This window comes from Salvelinus fontinalis, chromosome 4, assembly GCF_029448725.1.
Source record: "Salvelinus fontinalis isolate EN_2023a chromosome 4, ASM2944872v1, whole genome shotgun sequence".
Lineage (NCBI taxonomy): Eukaryota > Metazoa > Chordata > Actinopteri > Salmoniformes > Salmonidae > Salvelinus > Salvelinus fontinalis.
In genome coordinates, this window is record NC_074668.1 from 75732313 (window position 1) to 75751623 (window position 19311).

General features: G+C 42.0%; 1 protein-coding gene across 4 annotated transcripts in view; it reads left to right on the forward strand.

Annotated features, from left to right (window-relative positions):
• The window catches only part of LOC129854408 (tubby protein-like), a 114080-nt gene that overhangs the window by 91402 nt on the left and 3367 nt on the right, over window positions 1-19311 (forward strand). For 2 of the 4 annotated variants that reach the window (XM_055921419.1, XM_055921420.1), the window contains exons 4-11: window positions 5391-5528; window positions 11832-11984; window positions 12767-12888; window positions 14038-14229; window positions 14704-14816; window positions 17868-17982; window positions 18459-18557; window positions 18676-18847. In XM_055921419.1, the coding sequence (XP_055777394.1) occupies window positions 5391-5528; window positions 11832-11984; window positions 12767-12888; window positions 14038-14229; window positions 14704-14816; window positions 17868-17982; window positions 18459-18557; window positions 18676-18847 (1104 nt within the window). The remainder of the gene's footprint in view (window positions 1-5390; window positions 5529-11831; window positions 11985-12766; window positions 12889-14037; window positions 14230-14703; window positions 14817-17867; window positions 17983-18458; window positions 18558-18675; window positions 18848-19311) is intronic. The other 2 variants (XM_055921421.1, XM_055921422.1) reach the window with 2 other exon arrangements.

The window sequence follows — 19311 nt, forward strand, 5'->3', positions numbered from 1 at the left end:
TCACTGTTTGATCAAGTTCGTCTATTGATTCTTAGCTCCTCGGCCAAAGGAAAACTTTTCTACTGTAGTGACTTTTTTAGTGTTACTTTCTACTCTGCATAGGTGCAATACTGAGATATCTATCAATACCATGTCAAGGTTGGCAAAATAAACATGTAATACTTTATTCATGAAATAACGTTGTGTCTTTGTATGTGAGAGAGACTCCAGGATTTACCAGTACATGCCTTTTCCACTATAAAACTCTATTTTTAATTTACAATCCGTGGAAGCTATGACAATAGGAAGATTCAAATCTTTTGTGAAGCATCACAGCACAGTTGAAAAATATATGGCAAATAAAAATCCGAAATGGATGATGTTGGAAGATAGATGGGAAAGGTTGAGTGGAGCTGAAGGGTGGGACTAATAACAAGATTAACAATGTAGGGCATACGGGATCTGTGAAATGTGTATAGGTGCGGAGCTATTGTGAAATAGCACAGTTACAAGTGGAAATCAAACTGGATGGACAACAGAAATAGAGGAAGGACTAAGAACAAACAAGAGAGAACTATTATAAAGTAGACTGTGTCTGTAAAATGTGTATAAGATGTATAAATTGAAGGTAAAAACAGAAATGTTTATCAGTTTACTCCCATTGGGGGATCGGTGGTAGGGTTTGCAGGGAATAATAATAAAGGTATACTCTTTTAAAAAAGTATGTATGTCTATGTAGGTATGTGTATGTATATATGTGTATATGTATGCATACGTGAATGGATATATATATTTACCCAAACAAATATGGGGGATTGGAAATGATGCAGACAATTACATTGGAAGCAACATTCTTTCCGCAATATTAAGCTGATCCACCCCCCCCCCCCCCCCCCCCCCCAAAAAAAATATATATATATAAACTATAAAACTCTAGTGGTCAGAGCTCTGCAGTAGTCCTTCCAGATAGAGCAGAGATGGTGTTAGTGCTGTGGCGATTGGGCCACTGATCTCCACAGAGGGACTTTAGCTGCAGTCTTAATCCCCAGCTCAGAGTGACTGAGTCTGGGCTCCAGACCATGCATCCAAACAGCACGCCCTGGATGGCTGGCTGCTGGAGAGGAAGACAATGCCCAACACAACATAAATCAGGCAATGGGTACAAAAAAATAACTGGAAATCCAAATGTACCATTAACCACTATTAGGGCAACAATTAAGAAGTTTAAAACCATTGGAACTGTGGTAAACTTGCCTGGTAGAGGAAATTTGTAGCTTGTCCCCACGCACAGTGAGGAAGATGGTTCGGTAGGCAGAAAAGTCCAAGGGTCACAGTTGGACAATTACAGAACTTGGTCGCATATTGGGGTCCAAATCTACAATTAGATGCCACCTCCATGCCAATAGGCCATTTGGAAAGGTTGCCATAAAAATGGCTTTATTGAGAGCAACCAACACATGCAAATGTCTGGAGTTTGCTAAAGGCATTGCCACTTGGATTGGAACCAGGTGCTATGGTCAGATGAGACGAAGATGGAGCTCTTTGGCCACACACACTAGAGGTATGCAGAAAATAACCTCATACTTATTGTAAATATGCTAGTGGATCTTTGATGTTATGGGGCTGTGACTTGAACCCCATTGAAAACCTGTGGTTTGAATTGAATGGCAGTCCATAAGCACAGACTAAGGATAGCAAGGTTCTGAAAATATTCTGTATGGAGGAATGGTCTAAGATCCCTCCCAATGTGTTCTCCAATCTCATAAAACATTAAAGAAGAAAGCTCAGTGGCATTATCCTCGCAAAGTATTGAAAACAGGTGGTGCCAATAATTTCGACCCCTATCTTTTAAAGATTTTTTTTATTGCTTGTTAAACAAAATATTTTTCTCTGAGCAATTGTATTATTATTAAATAACTTATTTTGCATATAACAAAGCTCAGTATTTTTGTATTTATTTCATACAGTCTTTTTTCCGCATCTTTATAAAGGGTGCCAATCATTTTGGAGATGACTGTATATGAAAGCTTCAGAAACAGCTCAGTGCATATGAGTGGAGTGACGTCAATACAAAGTATATGTTTCATCTTCCTTCAGTGAGTGTACATCCTGATGAAAATATTCCCCTCCGACACTAGTCAAACAGCCCCTTCTATACACAGAAGACACTGAAGCTTTGAACTGCTCAGAATATTTCCCGTTGCAATCTCAGCCCCATCCTTCCAAAGATGTCAAAAAATATGCCTTGGAGCTCATTCAGTACAGCAGCAAACATATGGAGAGAGTCCCTTGATCCATACCTTATGCTTAACAACACACAGATGGCACTACGCTGTTAGTGAAGGAAGCATACACACTGTTTGGTCTTGATAAAAATAGAATCTCCCTCTCTCTCTCCTGTCCTTATTTTTCACCATCCTTAGATTAACCCCTGTTTTTCTCTCTGTAGAACTCACATTTTCTTGGCTCTATTTTAAGAATCAATTCAGCACTCACTAAGAGGGATTACGTGTTCTCTGTACCTTTCGTATTTCCATCTGATTAACCTTAAGCTGTATGCATTTCCACATCTACAGTATATCCTTCAGATAATATCCATGAAAGGATAAATTCAGTATTAAGTGGAAATGCTGTTTCATAAGTTCCTATTCCAGCTTTTATTTACGTACCCTATCTGGATTCATTGAAAAATCATATTGCACTTATATTATAAGTGTTATTTTCTGTATTTTTCAAAGAAGTACTGTAGTATGTCATTTCAAAGTATACCATGTACAGTGGCAAGACAAAGTATGTGATCCCTTTGTAATTACATGGATGTCATCATAAATTGGTAATAAAATTTGATCTGATCTCACAACCATAGACAAACAGTGTGCTTAAACTGGGGCGGCAGGGAAGCCTAGTGGTTAGAGCGTTGGACTAGTAACTGAAAGGTTGCAAGTTCAAATCCCCGAGCTGACAACTGAACAGGCAGTTAACCCACTGTTCCTAGGCCGTCATTAATAATTAAATTAAATTTGTTCTTAACTGACTTGCCTAGTTAAATAATAACACACAAATTATTGTATTTTTCTTGTCTATATTGAATACATCATTTAAACTTTCACAGTGTAGGTTGGAAAAAGTATGTGAACCCCTAGGCTAATGACTTCTCCAAAAGCTAATTGGAGTCAGGAGTCAGCTAACCTTGAGTCCAATCAATGAGACGAGATTGGAGATGTTGGTTAGAGCTGACCTGCCCTATAAAAAACACAACATTTGAGTTTGCTATTCACAACAAGCATTGCTTGATGTGAACCATGCCTTGAACTAAAGAGATCTCAATAGACCTAAGATTAAGAATTGTTGACTTGTATAAAGCTGGAAATAGTTACAAAAGTATCTCTAAAAACCTTGACGTTCATCAGTCCACTGGAGAAAGTTCAGCACTGTTGCTACTCTCCCTAGGAGTGGCCGTCCTGCAAAGATGACTGCAAGAGCACAGCGCAGAATGCTCAATGAGGTTAAGAAGAATCCTAGTGTCAGCTAAAGACTTGCAGAAATCTCTGGAACATGCTAACATCTCTGTTGACGTGTCTATGATACGTTAAACACTAAACAAGAATGATGTTCATGGGAGGACACCACAGAAGATGCCACTGCTGTCCAAAAAATACATTACTGCACATCTGGGGTTCACAAAAGGATGTTCCACAGCGCTACTGGCAAAATATTCTGTGGACAGATTAAACTAAAGTTTAGTTGTTTGGAAGGAACACACAACACTATGTGTGGAGAAAGAAAGGCACAGCACAGCACACCAACATCAAAACCTCATCACCACTGTAAAATATGGTGGAGGGAGCATCATGGTTTGTGGCTGCTTTGCTGCCTGGACAACTTGCTATCATCGACAGAAAAATGAACTTCCAAGTTTTATCAAGACATTTTGCAGGAGAATGTAAGGCTATCTGTCCGCCAATTGAAGCTCAACCGAAGTTGGGTGATGCAACAGGACAACGACAAAAAACACAGAAGTAAATCAACAACAGAATGGCTTCAACAGAAGAAAATACGCCTTCTGGAGTGGCCCAGTCAGAGTCCTGACCTCAACCACTGATTTGAGATGCTGTGGCATGACCTCGAGAGGGCGGTTCACACCAGACATCCCAAAAATATTGCCGAACTGATATAGTTTTGTAAAGAGGAATGGTCCAAAATTCCTCCTGACCGTTGTGCAGGTCTGATTCGCAACTACAGAAAACGTTTGGTTGAGGTTATTGCTGCAAAAAGGAGGGTCAACCAGTTATTAAATCCAAGGGTTCACATACTTTTCCCATCCTGCACTGTGGATGTTGAAAACGTGACATGAAAGCGTATAATTGTTTGTGTGTTATTAGTTTAAGAAGGCTGTGTTTGTCTATTGTTGTGGCTTAGATGAAGCTCAGATAACATTTTATGACAAATTTATGCAGAAATCCAGGTAATTCCAAATGGTTCACATACTTTTTCTTGCCACTGTAAATAGCATGTTTCTTTTGCTATAAATAATATTAGCATCCAGTAGATAAATCATAAAGCGAAAAACCTGGAAAATATTTGTATATTATTGACCGCCGCAAATATAGAGTGACATTGTTAACAGAATATTTTAGGTGGACTAAACTGATTTAATTTAACCTAGTTCAGAAACTGACTTCAGGCTCATGCTTATCTGAAACAGAGTATGTAGGCCTACCAGTTGCTAGTTTCCATATATGCTAACAGTAACTTTAGGTCAAGAATACAGGTCTCTCCATCCCTCTCTGCTCGGAGCTTTTGAAGCATTTGCTCTATTATTCCCCTTGAAGCTGTTTGGAAAAATTTCGAAGAGAAATGGGTTCCCACAATGAGACTGTGAATGTCTCCGCGGTGACGGGTCTAGGCTCCGAATTTTTACGAGAATAGAGACACACCACTGGATATTCACTGACACTCTGCAAAACAGAGGAGGTTGTAGGGGAAATACTAAGGCAACCAAGCAGTTGATAGATTTAAGATAAACATGTTAGAATCAAAGTGCCAATTTCAAGGGACTGTAGCTACAGTATGCATTTGTTATTATCTAATCCTGGAACATGTTGTTGCTGGGAGGAGTGTGCATTTGCAATTTTCACAGAGCAGCACATCCATGACCTGTTTGACATGAGGCGATAAACAGTGTTCTCTCCCAGGCAAGAAAAACGCCTCTGCTGTGTGTCTGCTTCCTATAACCTTGTATAGTGTCCTCTGCTAACTTTGTCTTTACCTGTTCTTTCTCTTTCCCTATAGGCTAACCTTAACTGACAGTACCCTTCTGTTTAGTCTCTTACTTCATTTTATCTTCATCATTTCCCCCAACCTGCCTGCTAACTCCTTCTGTCCGCTGGTTCCTGCCGTGCCGTGCGTAGTGCAAGAAGCTGAACACGAGGAGGTGAAGGTGGTAGCGGACAACCAGGCTCCTCGCTCAGCCAAAAAGGGCAAGGCATCGACCAGCTCCACCCCGCAGACAGGCAGCGGCAAGAAGGAGAGGAAGGGGAAGCACAAAGGTCAGGCTTGCTGCTGCTGCCTCCAGACAGACCGAGAGACAGACAGGCTACAGCAGCATGCATGGTCCTCTCTCTCTGTCTGTTGGTCAACTGTACAGCACGTCTCTGTCTGGCTCAGCTCTGTCTCCTACCATGATGTAAATGAAACGATCCAATTGAAATCCTCAGGTTTTCAATGAGGAGGAAGTTTCATGTTTTGTGCCAGAATTAAATTCACCATGTGAGAGTGTTGTGCAGAGCAAGAGATACCACTTTTGTATCATGTAGAGTAAAATAGATTGCATGAAATTAGTTGCATGGCCACCAGACTACGTATTTGTCTCCCAATTGGTCTCTTTTGATAGCTGTATTATATTGTTGTATTGTCTTAATGAGTTGAGCTCTAAAAAGTCAATGTTAAGATGCCTCTTCCCCATGCTCCATCAGGTACCTGGCTGTATGCCTCTCTCTCATTCACACACTCATCCTTTCAAACATCCTCAAGCTGGATTGGACTCAGTTCTGTTCATGTCTCCATCTCTGGTGGCACATAGTGGCATTCTAAAGCTAATCAAGCTGCCCTTACAGAGAAGTGAAGCATGCACTCAGATGCTAAGTCTGTCCAAAATCTAATCTGAGTAATGATGTTAGAGAAGTCGGTCCTCTCTGCCTGCCAAGTAAACACCTTAGTGGCTGCTGAAACGCTCCTTGGCCTTGATACAGACTTCATACGTAAGCCGCATGAATTGAAATGGAAGTGTGAAATTGTGCTCCCTGTCTCACTTTGATATCTCTCTCAACTTCTGAGTTTCAATAATCAAATTAGTATACTGTATTTATTTCGGGGCTCCCGAGTGGCGCAGCGGTCTAAGACACTGCATCTCAGTGCTTGTGGCGTCACTACAGACACCCTGGTTCGATTCCAGGCTGTATCAGAACCGTCCGTGATTGTGCAGCCGCCAACATAGTGCGGCGCACAATTGGCACACAATTGGCCCAGCGTTGTCCGGGTTTGACCGGTGTAGATCGTCATTGTAAATAAGAATTTGTTCTTAACTGACTTGCCAAGTTAAATTAAAAAATTATTTTTAAAATAACATAAATTGCCAGTGGCTGTCTGAAATGCTTGTTTACGAGCCCTTCCCAACAATACATATTTTAAAAAATTATTTAAAAATAAATAAAAAATAGTAACACAAGATGAATAAGTATACACAATAATGGGGCTAAACTCAGCAAAAAAAGAAATGTCCCTTTTTCAGGACCCTGTCTTTCAAAGATAATTCGTAAAAATCCAAATAACTTCACAGATCTTCATGGTAAAGGGTTTAAACACTGTTTCCCATGCTTGTTCAATGAACCATAAACAATTAATGGACATGCACCTGTGGATGGTCGTCAAGACAATAACAGCTTACAGACGGTAGACAATTTAAGGTCACAGTTATGAAAACTTAGGACACTAAAGAGGCCTTTCTACTGACTCTAAAAAACACCAAAAGAAAGATGCCCAGGGTTCCTGCTCATCTGCGTGAACATGCCTTAGGCATGCTGCAAGGAGGCATGAGGACTGCAGATGTGGCCAGGGCAATACATTGCAACGTCCGTACTGTGAGACACCTAAGACAGCGCAACAGGGAGACTGGATGGACAGCTAAGACTGGATGGACAACTAGTCTGCTTCTTTAATCAGTACAACAGTTTTCAGCTGTGCGAACATAATTGCAAAAGGGTTTTCTAATGATCAATTAGCCTTTTTAAAATGATAAACTTCGATTAGCTAACACAACGTGCCATTGGAACACAGGAGTAATGGTTGCTGATAATGGGCCTCTGTACGCCTATGTAGGTATTCTATAAAAAATCAGCCGTTTCCAGCTACAATAGTCATTTACAACATTAACAATGTCTACACTGTATTTCTGATCAATTTGACGTTATTTAAAAAATAACACAATGTGCTTTTCTTTCAAAAACAAGGACATTTCTAAGTGACCCCAAACTTTTGAATGGTAGTGTAGGTAACATGGCTGTTTGTCATCTCAGGATGCTTTTGTAATCCTTACTCATCTGTTCAATGTTATTGTTTTGTCCTCCAATGTGATTCATTTAGGGCTAGTGATTATTCAGACCAGAGTCACGATGTCATTCAACACCGATATAGCCCCTTTCTTCTTACGGAATGATGGCTTACCTCGTCACACACACACACATACACACACTCCGCTGCTCTCTGAAACGAGGGTTAGCTGCGTCGCTAACGCCACACTAACAAAAGGCTGCAATCTCCCTCTGAAAGCAGCAGTAATTATTGTGTAATCAGTGTTAAAAAGACAGTCACTAATTCAGTTGGGAGCAATAAAACACTCTTTCAAAATGTGCGTTTTACCGCCCGTGATTTCATCTGGCTCATCTCATTTAATCGCTTGTTGCACTGCTATGGTGGTGAGACAGAAGAGGATGAGGAAAAACAGTATGTCAGTGGCTTTGAAGCAGTAATGACCAGGGGGCCTCATTTATAACCGTTGTGTAAATTTGACACTAAATATCTGTCCATCATTTCTGAAAAGGCTATCCTAGTCAAAAAATCTCCCAAATCCATTTTTTTTAACTATTATAATCCAATAGAACATCATTTTGGAACCTATCCTATAGGATTTTATTCTACAGGTCCTACCCTAGAGGTTTTTATCCGATAGGACGGGTTCTAAAATATGATAGTTTTTTGGGGGGGTTCCATCCTGTAGGATCCTATAAAATAGAATCCCATAGGAGTCCAATAGGAATGGTTCCAAAATCTGATAGGATTGGACCACTCCCATATTGTGGTGGTGTGTTTATCACTGGTGTGGGTAGGCAAGGAGATGGACATTGTGCTCCGGAGAGACACTGGAGAGAAAATGTTCCTCAGTTTACTATTCTTTAATCTTGATTGCAGTTGAAGTCAGAAGTTTACATACACCTTAGCCAAATACATTTAAACTCAGTTTTTCACAATTCCTGACATTTAATCCTAGTAAAGATTACCAGTCTTAGGTCAGTTAGGATCACCACTTTATTTTAAGAATGTGAAATGTCCGAATAATAGTAGAGGGAATTATTTATTTCAGCTTTTATTTATTTCATCACTATCCCAGTGGGTCAGAAGTTTACATACCCTCAATTAGTATTTGGTAGCATTGCCTTTTAAATTGTTTAATTTGGGTCAAACGTTTCGGGTAGCCTTCCACAAGCTTCCCACAATAAGTTGGGTTAATTTTGGCCCATTCATCCTGACAGAGATGGTGTAACTGAGTCAGGTTTGTAGGCCTCCTTGCTCGCACAGACTTTCTATAGGATTGAGGTCAGGGCTTTGTGATGGCCACTCCAATACCTTGACTTTGTTTTCCTTAAGCCATTTTGCCACAACTTTGGAAGTATGCTTGGGGTCATTGTCCATTTGGAAGACCCATTTGTGACCAAGCTTTAACTTCCTGACTGATGTCTTGAGATGTTGCTTCAATATATCCACATAATTTTCCATCCTCATGAAGTCATCTATTTTGTGAAGTGCACCAGTCCCTCCTGCAGCAAAGCACCCCCACAACATGATGCTGCCACCCCTGTGCTTCACGGTTGGTATGGTGTTCTTCGGCTTGCAAGCCTCCCCCTTTTTCTTCCAAACATAACGATGGTCATTATGGCCAAAAGGTTATATTTTTGTTTCATCAGACCAGCGGACATTTCTGCCAAAAAGTACGATCTTTGTCCCCATGTGCAGTTGCAAACCACAGTCTGGCTTTTTTATGGTGGTTTTGGAGCAGTGGCTTCTTCCTTGCTGAGCGACCTTTCAGGTTATGTTGATATAGGACTTGTTTTACTGTGGATATAGATCATTTTGTACCTGTTTCCTCCAGCATCTTCACAGGGTCCTTTACTGTTGTTCTGGGATTGATTTGTACTTTTCGCACCAAAGTACGTTCATCTCTAGGAGACAGAACGCGTCTCCTTCCTGAGCGGTATGACGGCTGCGTGATCCCATGGTGTTTATACTTGCGTACTATTGTTTGTGCAGATGAACGTGGTACCTTCAGGCGTTTGGAAATTGCTCACCATGATGGACCAGACTTGTGGAGGTCTACAGTTTTTTTTCTGAGGTCTTGGCTGATTTCTTTTGATTTTCCCATGAGGTCAAGCAAAGAGGCACTGAGTTTGAAGGTAGGCCTTGAAATACATCCACAGGCACACCTCCAATTGACTCAAATTATGTCAATTAGCCCATCAGAAGCTTCTAAAGCCATGACATAATTTTCTGGAATTTTCCAAGCTGTTTAAAGGCACAGTCAACTTAGTGTATGTAAACTTCTGACCCACTGGAATTGTGATACAGTGAATTATAAGTGAAATAATCTGTTTGTAAACAATTGTTGGAAAAATGACTTGTGTCATGCACAAAGTAGATGTCCAAACCGACTTGCCAAAACTATAGTTTGTTAACAAGAAATTTGTGGAGTGGTTGAAAAACGAGTTTTAATGACTCCAACCTAAGTGTATGTAAACTTCTGACTTCAACTGTAAATGTTCAGGTTTCTGTGCCATATTTAGCTGTGAGACAAAGCTACATATTAGATTTTAGATTATTTGTGCTAATTTCCTGTACTAAATCCGTATCTGTTACTACATTAAAACAAGCTCACGTTTCGACCACATCGAATTGAGGGTAATTACACATCCTTTTTACCTCAGATTACACATCCTTTTTACTTCGAATTCTACCATCATTTTCAAACTCAAATGGCAGACACCATTTTAAATGCTCTCTGTATAAAAGTCACTGGCCTCACACCAATACATGGATTTATCACTCTAATAACAGCTAACCCTTGTTACTGTTGATATCCTATGGCGGATCGTGATTTGTTGAAGTTAAATAACAAAGCAATTGATTTGTTTCCTTCCCTGTTTCGGCATCCTCACAACTTCCATCCGACATTCTAGAATTTAGATGACTGTCTACAGCAAATTCTCTTCTAACCAGTGATATACAAATGATTCTCAGATTCAGTGTGGCCTTTGAATAGTGTTAGTTTAAACTGTGCATACACTCCAAACATTTGCCCCTGCTCTGTTGATTTCAAATTGATATCGATATGACTGATTAACAAAATAGTGTTATTTATCTTTCTGCGTTGGTGACCCACTTTCAACAAAATGCAACAATCCTAAATGTAGCTGGCTGTCTTCTACAAGTTGTTCTCTAACCAGTGATATACATATTATTCCCAGATTCCGTGTGTTTTTTTAGTAAGGTTAGTTTGAACAGGACGTGTAACCCGACTCCCCCCTCTCATTCTACTGGTTTCAACATGATATCAGAATGAGTGATTGACAAATAAGTGTTGCGTTTCTCTTTCCGTTTTGGCCACACCCCCACAGCAAAATGCATCACTACAAAATGTAGCTGGTTGTCATCAGCAGGTTGACCTCTAACGAGTGATGTAAAAATGGTTTCCAGTTTCCATGTGGTTTTTGAGTTGTGTTAGTTTCAACAGTGCACACAAACCTGATTTCTCCCCTAATCAACATGAATGATTATTTGCCACTTGTCAAAACAACAAGGGTTTTGGTGCATATGTAGTTGATAAGGTGCTCGTTAAAAAGAATAGAAGAAATATGACAAACATGTCCATCTTATTATCCCCAGTTGCACAAAATACTTGGCCACTTGCCTGCTTGCAATAGCAATACTTCAACCACTCGAAACTGTGCGTACGACATGGTCTAAAGTTTTCAGGAAGGTGACCACATTCTCATGTCAAGTTTTGCATGAAGACTGGCACACGCATGTTTTGGGGTATATTTTGTACATACGCACAGTTTAGAAATGAGGCTCCCGACCACTCCATTTGCGTGAAAGGGACTAGTAATCTGGTGCTTGATTGGCTGAGTCAGTAGCTGACTGTAGCAGCAGGGACATCATGTTCTGCCCTGTTACGCAGGCTAATTGAATGGCAAAGAAGCAGCGGAAGTCTTAAGAGTCATGCCGAAAATATACCACATCAACCCACAAAGGCATTCAAAGCTGAATTTTACTGCATGACCCGTATTACCCAGGCAAATGTCATCTACTAGACTCCGTTTACTTATACTGTAGTTTGAGTTTTTCCCAACAGATTTCCATTCATTCTCCATGTCATGTTTGCATGCATGTAGGCATGTTATGTGTGAGTGTTGACACATAACAGTATGTTTGTGTATGATCTAATGCATGTGTGTTACTACTGTTACTGTACGACTATGGAGGTCTGACTCTGATGGGGCTGGTTGGGTGTGGTGGTGTGGCAGGACTCGATGGGCCGGCGTCCTTCCAGGAAGAGGGCCAGATCCAGATCATGACGGTGGGTCACTGGGCCGTGGAGGAGGGGAGTGAGGGAGATGCTGTGATCAGTGCTCAGCCACAGGGCAAGCAGGACCTGAGGGTCACCATGCTTAAGAAAGGTATCAATGCATATAGGCCTATCCCTGGCCTCCAGCCTGATCTGTGTACATGTACAGTCCCTCTGTGGCTTCGATTGGTCTGAAACACAGGTCAGAGAGTGATTGGCACTTGTCCTCTCCAATCATGCAGTGATTGGTCTGAGATTATGAGATTGTGGGGACCTTGGATTTATTATACAGTAAGACCTGTCAAATACAGCTCTCCTTTCCCCTGAGATCTTTGCCAACTGAACAATAACATCTAAGCCAACTAAACAGTAACATCATGCGTATTACATCATGAATAACACCTTACTTAAAACATCAACAGTACTCCACTTGTTTTGTCCCTCCTGGTAAATAGGTTTCCAGTTTCCACCACCTTTTGATAGCTGAAAACATACTGTACAGTGACAGATACATTTTTCTTTAAAATTGTCATGGGCAACCAACCAATTCAGGAAGCAGCAGGTATACTATGACCTGAGGCTTATGTTGTGATGCTTTTAGTGAGCACGCTACAGGTGTGTATTGGCAGCTTTTCATGGTTCGTTCCCTGTTGGAGAGAGAGCCTCATACAGTTCAGACTCTACCCAGAACACTACCCTGCCTTTAGACAGTAGTGTATCCAAACCTCTCCATGAACTGATGTTTCAGAACAGGCGTATGTGTCTATGTTCCTGTGTGTTGTGTCTTTGTGTACAGTGCTTGGTGTATGGTGCAGCATGCATTTACAGTTCTTATTCAAACAGCGTTACTAGGAGCACGACAATGCCATTAAATTATGTATTTTCTGTTTGAAGGTATTTCTAGTAGTATGAACTTTGACGAAGAGGAGGATGACGAGGATGAAGTCAGTTCCAGTTCCTCTCAGCTCAACAGTAACACACGGCCAGGCTCTGCCACCAGCAAGAAGTCCTGCAAGGTACACCATCTGATGCTCTGTGGTCATCTATTGATTCCTGACTCTTGGATGGAGCTTTTACTTTACACACAGTGTGCACTAATGCACCCTCTATTTGCTTTGTTCCTCTGCTCAGCGGGGCTCAGCCATTAGTCCATTTGGGGAATGACGATGGAGCAGTTTTGTGTTTTGGGCTACATTATGATCAACCTATTCCTCTTGTGTATCTTTATTATTGTCATTTGAACTGTAGTTTGTTGATACATGGAAGCAGCCCAGACATCGTCTGATGTGAATAGTTTTACCTAATGGAAATGGGAGTTTTTTCCTTGGATCTCAGAACCTAAGCAGTCTCATGAATCCACCTGAGAGGGGAAATTGGAACTTTTGTATATCAAACTGCCTCTCTGAATCATGTCCTTGCTGAACTCTTTGGTAGCTGAATATAATATTCCGGTTGGAATGGCTTTCTATCATGCAGATGACATACCCTGGCCCTTTGGCCCCCTGGCAGTTTTGAAATGCTATTTAATATACCCCCCTGAAAAGACAAATGACAGTCCACTAAGTCTTAGTTAGCTCTGGTATTTCTGACTTGTCATCATCTGTCATATGCCGAAATAACTGCTGATTTATTATTTGTATGAATATTTTAAACCTGCAGGAAATGTGGTGTGAGAACAGGCTATTTTTTTTTGCTGTTTCCTCTCCTGCCATCTGACTCAGAGGTAGAGCTAGTCAGAGGAGGCGGTGGGCTGTGTAGTCTCCTGTGGTTCGAGGAGGTTGAGGGGAAGTGACTCCTTAGTGTACTGTGGGCTTTAGAGAGGCACCTGACATCAGGAGTGACATTAGAAGCTACCCTGAGCACCTGGCCATGTCACCAAGCTGCTGAGACACAGTCTGTCTGTTACTACAAGTTTGGTTGTTAATCATGTCTCCTCGCTGCCTGGTCCTTCCATGTGGATCTAACCCCCTGTTGAAACCCAGATGGTGTCTACACAGCCTCATGGTTTTAAACACAACGTGCTAATGTAGTTCCAGGCCCCAATGGATGTTTTATAATAACCATTACCGTTTTATAATGGAAGGGAAGCAGAACAGCCGAAGGTCCGGTAATCTGATGTTTTGAACGGGGTGTGGGCTGATGGGCCGTCTATCTCTGTCCATCAGGAGGCAGCCTCAGCGTCCACCCCTCCCGTCAGTGAGCCTGCCATCGACGTGGACGACCTGGAGGAGTTCACCCTGAGACCAGCCCCTCAGGGGATCACAGTGAAGTGCAGGATCACCAGAGACAAGAAGGGCATGGACCGAGGCATGTACCCTACCTACTACCTCCACCTGGAGAGGGAGGATGGGAAGAAGGTGAGTGTGGAGCAGAAGGATAAATACTTATCACACTGACAGAACGCAAAGTGTGACCCTTTAGGGCAGGGCTGTTCAATGTCGGTCCTGGATGGCCAAAAAACGACTGCTTTTCATCCTCTCCTTCTAATAAGGGACTGATTATAGACCTAGGACACCAGGTGAGTGCAAAACAAAAACCAGAAGTGTTTCTGCCCTCCAGGACCAGAATTGAACAGCACTGCTTTAGGGCCACCATCCATCCTGACAGTACATGGCCCTCTGCCTATGAACAAAAACTACAAAAACTACACTATGAATTAGCACGACCAATCATCTGTGACAGGCTGTGAAAGGAGTCCATGCTTTGATTGTTTAGTGGAGCTGGTTAGATGTGGCTAATTTAGATGTTGCAGGCTCATGTCCCAGGGCTTATTGATGATGGTGTTGTTTCTGATGAAGTTGCTTTGCTAATTGGATTTGTTCTTGCCATAGGTGTTCCTGTTAGCTGGACGGAAGAGAAAGAAGAGCAAAACATCTAATTACCTCATCTCCATCGATCCCACTGATCTGTCTCGAGGGGGGGAGAGTTTCATCGGGAAGCTGAGGTGAGTGAGTCTGCTGCTGTTTCTTCTGACCACGGGGCTGCAGCTGCCATTTTCACAATAAAGAGCCCATTGTTATGGGAAATCCAGATTACCTTCCAAGAAACTGTGGAAGATGGTTGTTTTTCTTTCAGACTGTAGGCCTATGGACAGAGGTATTACAACAATGTAGAGTAGAGCAGGCGTGAGTGAGTGCATGCTCATACTTATTTGTCAATTCCATGGGATTCTCTAAACTTAAATATATTATGCATGAAGGACGTTTGCCTTTTTGGAGTAGCTGAATGAATGTGCTGTTTGATATATGCTGTAATGAATTGGGGGCTATGCAGGCCCACACCTGGCTGCTCTCAGGGAGAAGACAAAGTAATTGGATTCATTACTTCCGTTTGAGCGCTCATTGTTGGGATGAGGAAGCAACACCTGCGTGTTGGCAGCCAGGGGACCAGGGTCGATTAAAACAAGGACAGAGAGACCCTGTGGGCACACTGGAGAGGGGAGAGGGGCACTGCTGCAGCCTACACACCCTGGCAGACACTTCCTATAAGGGTATGTGGGTGGGTCTGCACTGACTACAGTATGTCTACAGTGGCTTGTGAAAGTTTTCACCCCCCTTGGCACTTTTCCTATTTTGCTGCCTTAAACCTGGAATTAAAATGGATTTTGGGAGTGTTTGTATCATTTGATTTACACAACATGCCTACCACTTTGAAGATGCAAAATATGTTTTATTGTAAGACAAACAAGAAATAAGACCAAAAAAACTGAAAACTTGAGCGTGCATAACTATTCACCCCCCCAAAGTGAATACTTTGTAGAGCCACCTTTGCAGCAATTACAGCTGCCAAGTCTCTTGGGGTATGTCTCTATAAGCTTGGCACATCTAGCCACTGGGTTCTTTGCCCATTCTTCAAGGCAAAACTGCTCCAGCTCCTACAAGTTGGATGGGTTCCTGCTGGTGTCCACAATCTTTAAGTCATACCACATATTCTCAATTTGATTGAGGTCTGGGCTTTGAGTGTTGCTTTAGCAGTATGCTTAGGGTCATTGTCCTGCTGGAAGGTGAACCTCCGTTCCAGTCTCAAATCTCTGGAAGACTGAAACAGGTTTCACTCAAGAATTTCCCTGTATTTAGCGCCATCCATCATTCCATCAATTCTGACCAGTTTCCCAGTCCCTGCCGATGAAAAACATTCCCCCAGCATGATGCTGCCACCACCATGCTTCACTGTGGGGATAGTGTTCTCGGGGTGATGAGAGGTGTTGGGTTTGCACCAGACAGCATTTTCCTTGGTGGCCAAAAAGTTCAATTTTAGTCTCATCTGACCAGAGTACCTTCTTCCATATGTTTGGGGAGTCTCCCACATGCCTTTTGGCGAACACCAAACGTGATTGCTTATTTTTTTCTGAACACTCTAACAGTCTAACAGGTGATTCTAACAGGTATTGACTCAGGGGTGTGAATATTTGTGTAAATTAGATATTTGTGTATTTTATTTTCAAAACATTTGCAAAGAAATCTGAAAACATTTTTACTTTGACATCATGGGGTATTGTGTGTAGATGGGTGAGAAAGAAAAAAAACACAACAAAATATGGAGTAAGTAAAGGGGTATGAATACGTACTTTCTGTGACCAGATTTCACTGTGGGGGCTTATGTCAAATTTAACAGATTTTTTTTCTAATGAGCTCTTTTTATGCCCATTCAGGATCGTTCACACGCTCTTAAGACTTAGCCCCACCCATCTCCATGTAAACTCATGGCCAGCAACCGTCAGCATGGTTGACCCTCCATTATCTCAACCAATCATGACTAGCAAGGAAGGATCCTGTCATTCTTATTTTTTTATTTTTTATTTAACCTTTATTTAACTAGGCAAGTCAGTTAAGAACAAATTCAATATAGCTCAGGGCTTTCTCCATAATCAAACATTTTTATTCATATTTACGGATCCCGTACAAGTTTGATTAAGGCACATGAAAGTTCACATGTTCAAGAAGGCATTTGTGCACAAAATCTCAACAAATGTTTTAAAACGGCCCTGCTGTGAAGTACGAACTAGCCTCAAATGCCCCCGATCCTGTAACCAGTCACATATTGTCTGGGCCTGCTCACTGTCTGCGTTAGTATAGAATAGTGCCGGGGCTCCAGGCTTTGATTTCCAGGAAGGCAGTGACATCAGCGCTCCTTAGAGATAGCATCAGCTCTGCCACAGCACAGTGGCTCCACAGAGAGAGCCCCCCAGGTAGTCTAATCAAACATGGCCTGGCCACGCTCTTCATTAATCTGGTGTACTGGCTGCTTCTGCTGGTCGATAGGCTACGCTCCCCTCCGCGCCTCTTGTCCCTCTCGTTCCTCACGCCTCTATCATCACAGTAACACTTGACTGATGGAGAGCTGGATTGAGATGAGCAGCTGACCTTTCACCTGCCACTTGTGAGAGTCATGGACAAGCCGCACAAATGAGCTCCTGACTTTTCAATTGACCTTTAAGAGCCGTCCAATCCGCCATTAGGGGCTCCAGTTGTGATTGAGGTAAAGGGATTAACAGAGATATGAGCCATTATTCAACCTAGCTGTGCAGACATCTCATCTAACCCTCTCCAACTGTTTATAGCCATGCAATTATTTATTTTGACAGCTAATAACTAAATAATGCTATTTTAATTCATAAATTCAATGGCAATAGTATAAATACCATGATAGCATGTACTGTAAGATATGATAAATACTAATTGTAATTTGAAATAATGAGATGGTGACTTTTGAATGACTGGTAAATGGTTGAGTCATTAAAGACAATGATGATGATGTAAACCATTTACATTTGATTGCGCATCATGGCCTGGATACAAATGTATTGTTTTCTTAAGGTTGATTAGCAGAGCCTTTTTCCTGCTCATTGAGTCTGATGGTAGGATGGGCTCCAGGAGGTGGCTGATTAGGGATAATGGCCACTGCCTTCATCTGTCTCAATGGCTCCTTGTCCCTTTAGTATGGCATACTCTCCCAGTACCTCTGTAATCCTCAGTTTGTTTTCTTTTCTCTACAGGTCCAACCTCATGGGGACCAAGTTTACAGTGTATGACAGTGGACAGAACCCTGGGAAGACAACCTCCAGCCTAGAGGCTACTAACCTGCGGCAGGAGCTGGCAGCTGTCTGCTATGTGAGTCCTCCTGTTGTCTATTACCCAGATACAAACAGGAAAACATTGAGCTACTCTCAGGCCCATAGATAATTAGCATTGCCTTAGTCTGGGGGAGACATGGACGTGTCAGACACAAATAAGAGAGGAGAGGCAAGTAAGGTCAAATACATACAGAGACCGCACACAGAGCACTACTCTCAGGCATTAGGACCAGCCCCCGTAGCCCCTTAATAACAGTGCCTTCATCTGGGGAGACATCGGTGTGTCAGACACAAATAATAGCAAATAAAAGATAAGAGGCAAACCTGGATGAATTCATACAATATCATGGGGTTAGTAGGCAAAGCCACAGAGCATTAGTGTTGGAACATGGGGACACCTAGTGCTCACAATTTTAAATGGCAACGGTTTTGACCTGAAACATTATCAACGAGGACTCATACTGTGGTTGACAGACTGGACCATAATATAAGTCCATTATACTTGTTTTTCAGGAAACCAATGTTTTAGGGTTCAAAGGACCTCGGAAAATGAGTGTCATCATTCCTGGAATGAACATGGACCATGAGAGAGTTGCCATCTGCCCACGGAATGTAAGTCAACAAAAATATTCTTAAATGTAGGTAGCTTATGTTAGGGACTGGTGGTGTGGTTTCAGTTGGTTGCCTTGAGTAATGGTTCACCTGTCTGTGACTTATCCTTGCCACTCAGGACCATGAGTCTTTGCTGGCGCGGTGGCAGAACAAGAGCACAGAAAGCGTGATCGAGCTTCACAACAAGACCCCTGTGTGGAACGACGACACACAGTCCTACGTTCTCAACTTCCACGGCAGAGTCACTCAGGCCTCAGTCAAGAATTTCCAGATCATCCACGACAATGACCGTGAGCTCTCCAGATTCTTACTGCCTCCATGTCAAATACTTTGTGCATCCTATTCCCTACTGATGAAAAATTGTCGCACTATATAGAGCAGGAATGGGAAACTGGCGGCGTGGGCCCCCTTTTGAAGGCCCTCTGATCAGTCGGGGTCTCAACTTACTGTTGCGAGTTAAAATAGTAGAATACACAAGGTGTCATTTTGAAATTTCGTTGTGCATCAGCAGTTTTTCTCTTCTTATGTCAGTCACTGATAGTCAGTCAATTAGCCCATGTCAAAAAACTTTTTTTGATTGCTAAGTTAGTTTTGTGGCCAGCTATTGAATTACCAGCTGGAGGGCCCCCATTGATTTTGTTAGTCAGTCTCACTCAGATATCATATTAAAAACTGCAAAAATTTCTCTCCACCCTATGGCAAACTGTGTAAAATTGCAGGAAATTAGCGGTAAAACGGCTAATTTTCCTCTCTG